General features: G+C 40.0%; 1 protein-coding gene across 2 annotated transcripts in view; it reads left to right on the forward strand.

Annotated features, from left to right (window-relative positions):
- LOC145482596 (DBH-like monooxygenase protein 1) overlaps nucleotides 1-2,203 on the forward strand; it is a 74,737-nt gene extending 72,534 nt beyond the window's left edge. For both annotated transcript variants that reach the window (XM_081461200.1, XM_081461199.1), the window contains exons 13-14: nucleotides 3-147; nucleotides 1,376-2,203. In XM_081461200.1, coding sequence (XP_081317326.1) covers nucleotides 3-147; nucleotides 1,376-1,540 — 310 coding nt within the window. In that variant the 3' untranslated portion in view covers nucleotides 1,541-2,203. The remainder of the gene's footprint in view (nucleotides 1-2; nucleotides 148-1,375) is intronic.
- Nucleotides 2,204-7,163: the final 4,960 nt, after the last annotated feature.

Here is a 7,163-nt window from a genome sequence, read left to right on the forward strand (position 1 = left end):
AGTCCATACCTTAAACCACATGTGAAGTCATTGCATTACAACCCTCTTGTTGCCATGAATATCACTTGGACTGAAGAAATGGCTTCAGACTTAAGGAGGGGATACGAACAAGGAGAAACCCTTATACCGACTTGCAAACATCAGTGGGTTAGTAGACTAATGGTTTAATAATTAATCATTGAATACCGCGGTCTGCTAAAGTGGTTGATGAGATTGCATTGATTTATTTTGCCTGTGGCCTATAGACACTACTACACCAATGCAATCACCCAGTTGATACGCGACGGGGGTACTCCCAAATGGAAAGGTCGCAGATGCCCGTCGCCTAGCTTAGGGGTATAAACCAAGAATTCTGGTCTCACGTAGTGTGTTCATGACGGATAGTCACAGTTTTTACTTTTCAAAGTATCTTTTAGGGTACATTTGAAGAACTCCTTTCTTAGGCTCGATTTCCTCCGGTCAATCGAGTCCGGGCTACTAATGCGGGGCCCTTACCTGAACAGCGGCTAGTAATCGAGCCTATTAACTGCGTTTTAAGTGGTATCTTTTAGAGGTCAAATAAAGCTCGCACCAAGCCAAGAACGGTCTCCTTAAGGTGTTTATATTTTCCGACGAGCATCCCCGACCTTTTCATATGGGAGTTATCCTACCCCCCCCCACCCCACCCCCCTAGGTTCATACGTTAGTGGACTGAGGAAAACTTAGCTGAATTGAAAACTTAGCACACCAAACTTTTGCGTGTACTTGCTTAGCAATAGCAGCATTTTTTTTTTAATTGTACTAGTCTTTTTACAATAACTTCGAAAAACGCCAATGTGAAATACGACAAGATGATATAACAAGCACTTAATGACTGGCCCCTAAGGAAACAGCGAGTTTTGTTTCCCCGAGACCCTCAGTGTTCCCCGAGGCGAAGCCGAGGGAAACATTGAGGTCGAGGGGAATCAAAACTCACTGTTTCCTTAGGGGCCAATCATTGAGTGTTTTGTTATACCTCCCAACTCAAAAATAGGAAAAAAAACTACGAAGAAATCTTTCCTTGAGGCCGGCTGGCTCACAAATTTGCCGCGGTTTCAAGGAGCATGACCTGATCACGTGCCAGTCGAAAGTTCAAGTTGTTGTTTCCCTAGGGAGTTAGGGAGTTAGGGAGTTTTAACTCAGGACACGTGACACGTTCTCCTCCAATCGGAAAACGTATTTCAGTTGGGAGGTAAAACAATAATGTTTCTCACAAGAAATAACGTTATGTCTTTTTTCCAAATTTACAGAGTTATCATTATCTATTGAATTTACCGAAGCATTCGTCTTCTCTAAGTTTTAATGACTACAAAATTATACTGTTAAAAATCCATCCATTTTTTCCATTTTGGTATAGGGAATGGCGCCACCGTACCACGTCATACCGGTCCCAAAGATCACCCAGCCACTACCGCCGCCAAAGTCAGACTGTCAGAAGGACATCGAGAGTACCTCCTCGATGAAGGCTGCCTCTCTTACTCTTGTCCTCTCTCTATTTGGCTTCATGGCCATGTTTTTGTGAGAGAACAAAGATACATCCGCCTTAACAGACCTGGGTTTCTGCGTTTCCTTCTCCCTTGTTAAAGATAGATCCTCCCTAGCCATGGTAGATTCCAAAAGCAAGTAGTCCTAGCCATAAACCTAAAGTCCCAGCAAGTTTCAGTATTCTTCCCTGAGGTGGGATGTGTCCCCCGTGGAAAGAAAATGCTGAAACGCTGGAAATGAAGACGTATACGTCCACCACATGTATCCGGGCTCTGTCATGCTCATTTAATTTTAGGTTTGGGAAACACCCTTCATTATTCTCCTCTGTCCTGATGACATTATCAGGTCATCGTTAATGTTCTTCTGGTCTGCTGCAGAGGGCTGTAAAGATTTGGTACCCATGTACTTTTTCCTCAATATTTTCTTGTTGTAAGTAGATTGTGTAGATTTCGTATCGAAGAATAATAAACTGAAGTTGTATGTCTTAATTAAATATGTTAACTACCTCAATCTAGTTTGTTGGTACGTTTTCTCAATAGTGGTGGTGACACCAAAATTGCTTCATAGCCAGTTGACAGTTATAGCTACTGGAAGCAATCAAGATCTTTCTAGAGTGATGCTACAATCGTGGACAAAAGTCCTTGGGACACTTATGTAATGTAGCGAATTATCTGTGTTTTAGAACTGAAGTATGAAGAAAACGCTGTACCCCCTCCCCCCCCCCCCCAACACAATGTTGAAAATCAGGTGAAATTGCATGTGCTAGTTTTCAACATTGTATGGGGGGTGGGGGGCGGGGAGCGAGGTTAGGCAGGTGAAGTTGTATTTGCGCCTGGCGTGTACGCAAAAGCGCCAAAAGTGCAAATTTGTCCCGAGACTTTTGTCCATGATTGTCTGAATTTCAGTTCAGAAATGAAATATCACTTTTCAGCGGTTTTCCACACTCTAAATGTGTTTTCTCTCGACTCTGTGAATAGATCGTAATACAAAGATTATTTTTGAGCTATTTTGCGGTTTATTTAAGCTTATTTTTTTCTTTTCAATTTTTCCCAACGCAAACGCGTGGCATAAATCGGAATTTGGTCTATCTCATACTCGCGCGTGCGGTATTTGAAAGGACACACATGGTTAACGCTCAAGGTAGCAACAAGCATAAGGCATTATAGATTATTGTGCATATGACAAGAATTTCTGTCGAACAGCGAGTAAAAGTCTTTTTTTTGAAGGAAGGTTTTCACCCCGGGAAGTCGCGCAGAAATGTCAAATCTCGAAGTCATCTGTATCATGAATATGATCCATGCAGTGAGCGGGCATCGTAAACTATAATTTCGTCGAAAGGGTACCGAACCAAATATTAGTAAGTTGTTTCCCGCCAGTGGAAGTCATTTCCTTTAGTTATTTACGAAACAATATTGTGTGACATTTTTTTAGTGTTGTGGACACTCCTTGTTTGCATAACTCAACAGTTCTCAGCAACAGTACTCACTTTAAAACCTTAAAATCTACCGACTTATTTCCGAAAGCTCACATTTAAGACATGTCGAAGTGAAATGTGTTTGGTAATCGATCCTTCTACACCTTTATAGCTGGTAAAAACGTAATTTTGAGTTCTGCAAGCACGGTACTCACTTTCCATTTGTTAAGAATTGTTTAAAGTCAATTCTTCCATACTGAATCGAGTGAGTACCGTTGTATTTACTGCCAGCGTGCTGTGACGTGACTTTTGTGAAGTAATTTCGAAACAGTACCATAGATCTCGTGTTGAAAAGTAGTTTCGCTGGTTTTCTTACTTAGTTGATACTTAACATTGACGAAACACTGTTTTTCTTCGCCACTGAGTACTGTGCGATGACCAATTAACGGTGACGTCACTACAAAGAGCATAGTGCCTCAGTATACTTAAACGCGCTGTAATAACTGTTAAGGTGATCACTAAGATTGAATTAAATACCAAATTTGTCGTTTAAGTACTTGAAGTATCTGCAAAACTGTACATTATAATGTAAACAATTCGTTACGTATCCAAATCAAGCGAAGCCGTTATCACTGCCATCACATACAAAAGTTTCTAGATTGTTTGAGATCAACACCCTTCCCGATCGGTCCAAAACCACTTAAAAATACGGAAAAGCTGTGTAAAAGTTCTTAGAAATGCCTTTCTCATCTCAGATGTTCACATTCTCGGGTTCTAAATGCATTTTTGGTTAAAAAACATCCTGATTATGCATATTTCCACGAGACGCGAAAATCAGACAATCGTGGACAAAAGTCCTTGGGACACTTACGTAATGTAGCGGATTATCTGTGTTTTAGAGCTGAAGTATGAAGAAAACGCTGGGGGTGGGGGGCGGGGAGCGAGGTTAGGCAGGTGAAGTTGTATTCGCGCCTGGCGTGTACGCAAAAGCGCCAAAAGTGCAAATTTGTCTCAAGACTTTTGTCCATGATTGTAGCAGTTAAATCTAGACGATGAGGGAATTCGAAAACAATTTAGACTTTTTTCTTTCTATGATACCCATCATAAATGAACAGATGATGAATGTTAAGCTCGGTAATGAAATGTGAAAGGTGAAACAAAAACAAACTCATCAATCCTGAGAAGTATTATTCGCTGAAGTTATTGTTTGCCCTCATTTATTAACTCTTGAGCTCACCCAATGAATATCCATTTCATGCGAATCGAGTTAAAAAACATCTTTGACTTTTTTTACCTTGCTGCATCAGCCGGCAAGTAAATCTTAATTGATATAAAAATAAGCATTGTGGATATAACTTCGAAAACATGGCAACAAGAACCAAAGACCTTGGTCAGCAGTAAGTAATATCACCAAGTGATAATTAATAGTTTGTTGGTATTATTATCGTTATTATTATAATTATTATTATTATAATTATTTTTATTTATATTTATTGTTGTTATTATTTATTATTAATAGTCTGTTGTTATTATTATTTATTAAATATTCTTTTATATAATTACCTGTAAAGCAAACATGTTCATCGTTGTAAATATGTCCCGAGAAGTCAGATAACCCTTTAATTGTAGGTCAATGCATTTATAATAGCTTTACAAAAATCTATTTAGGGACCGTTCATTTTTTATGAGGGAGGGGGGGCTGGTGGGATTTGGGAAGCACCATTTAAAAATCGCATGACCCCCCCTCAGCTTACCAATTTTTTCACATGGCCCCCCCTTATAGCGGTCATTTTTTGGGATGGCCCCCCCCCCCAAAAAAAAATTGAACAAACAATATTTAGATTTCAACTTTTTTAATATTTCTCTATTATCCCCCTACTTCATGTTATTGTGCTCACTATGAAGACAATATTTACAATCTCTATACGACAGAGAGCTGTTGTTTAAAAAACAAATCAAAAGAAAGAGAAGCCAATTTCGGATCTCCTAGTTATGGCTCGCCCTGAGCGTGTGGCATTTGGCCTCTCATTGGCATCTTCCTCATCTGAATTGATGAATGCAAGAATGACGTCTCTTGTGTCATCTTCTCCCCCAGAGTCAATGGCATCACTGTCATACTCATCATTGTCACTTTCATCCGTTTCACTGCTGTCAGCACTTGCCCTGTTGTCATTTTGTGTCAATGTCCTGGCATTTCTCAGTGTTGGTTGGCCAGCTCTGAGAGGACTCTTCTGCTACAAGCATGAATGTCTTACAATTGCCTTTACTTTCTCACTCTTGCTGCTTTTCAAATGCTGCTTTAGCCCGTGGTGGTTTGAGTACTTGTTTAGTTCTGGAACACGTAGCTTTTTAAGCTTGGTTAGATCTTCGCACAACTCAGTCCAAGGATAATCCTCCTCCCTACTTAACTTTGCCTTTTCTTCTGCTCTCTTTTTCCTTTTAAATTCCAGCACTTCAAGATGCTGAGGATAATCAACCACAAACTTCGATTTGACAATAAACTTATCTGCAAATAGAGCAACGCTCTCTGGGTCAGATAAAACCAGCCTGCCACTTCCATGCTCTTTCTTCTTTATATTGTTAACTGAATCCAATCGGAGAAAGAGCGCATTACTACATGAGCATCATGAAAGAGGCTCGTTCCAAAATGCGCAATAATGGCGAAAGCGACGAGTCGTTTAAGAAAAGGTTTACAGCTGAACGATGCAGGCAGTTTGACATCTTACATGCAAAAGAAGCAATTTTTCTAGGTGCGGATGGCTGTTCAGAACGGGCGAGTGAGTTTTTCATGCAAGGGTACCAGTTGAAGCCCATTGATGGAAGAAAACTGAACTTCTCCATCAAAGAGCACAGAGCAATGGTGGAAAAGTTGAATGTCACATTGAAAGATGTAAAGGAACACGATTCCACACTCTTTCAGTCCAATGGGTTTGCTTTAAAGCAGGGCGAAGAATTTGCCCACGTCGATATTTAGAAGAGATGGGCCATACATCGCACAGCTCTTGGAAGGGAATTATTTCACCGATGCCGCAAGCAGCAGAATCACCACCAACCTTGAGCGGAAAGTCAGAGATTATGTTTACACCTTCATGTACCCTGAAGAGTACACTCTGACGGAAAGCATTGCTGCTTCTTGCAGCATTGGTGAAAGAGACTCCCATAGCAGCACAAGCGGCGACGAAGAACTCGACGACAGTGGAGATGAAGATGAGTGCCAGTGAAAGTTGCATTCGAAAATAACAGTGTTAAATACTTCTTTTCAGTAGCTACAAATGCTTTTTGTCGCCAAACGTTTTTTTGAAGCAGAAGGAAAGTTTGTAATAAATTTATATCCTGCCTTCTATGTTTATTCTATAGCAATTTTTTTGATATTCAAACATTATGCCATTTTAAAGTTTTACTAAAATATTTCACGTGACCCCCCCTTTTTCCCTTATTTTTTTGGGATGGCCCCCCCTCGAAGGCCATTTTTTTTCGCATGCCCCCCCCCCAAATCCCACCAGACCCCCCTACCTTATAAAAAATGAACGGTCCCTTAGTACAGGATTTACTAAAGCTAGTTTCTCTAGATTATTTTTTTCCATCTTTAGAACACAGGACAAACTCTGTCAGGGAATCGAAAAAAAAAAAAAATTGTATAACAAGGGCTGTTATGGTTTTTTTTTTTTTTTTTTTGGCTGATACTTGAACTTTCTCCGGGGAAAAATGATGCATCACTGCACTTCAATTAAGTTGGTAAGCTACAAACAAGATTAACTTGTACTTAATTGTCCCATCCGGATATGAACCTTCCGAACCGATTAATTCGCTTTAAAAGGTTGACTTTATTACCAATAGCTCAATGGCTTTTTTATCGATCTTTTAACGTCAGAAAGTAGGATTTTGAAATCGAATTATTTTCCCCCAAAAAAGCTATAACATTCTCCATTTGGATCTCATTTTAGCTCACTCCTCTGTCACCTTTATGGCATTCCAGTCCGTCTAAGAAAAACCACAAAGTGATCAAAAAGCAGATTAAGAACTGGAATATTCCAAACAAATATTACAAAGAATCTCAACATAATGGTAATGAATGAGTTGCCAGTAATCGGATACCCGTGGTTACGCAAAGAACTCTGGGATCGTCAGGGGGCAAACATTGGAAGTCGCTAGAAGGAAATATATGGCGAAAAAGTTGTTTCGACGCCCAAAAACATGGTTTTGGGGAGAGATCAACGTTTTTTTGCCGTTGTTTTATCGCGAATGG

This window comes from Orbicella franksi, chromosome 3, assembly GCF_964199315.1.
Source record: "Orbicella franksi chromosome 3, jaOrbFran1.1, whole genome shotgun sequence".
Classification (NCBI taxonomy): domain Eukaryota; kingdom Metazoa; phylum Cnidaria; class Anthozoa; order Scleractinia; family Merulinidae; genus Orbicella; species Orbicella franksi.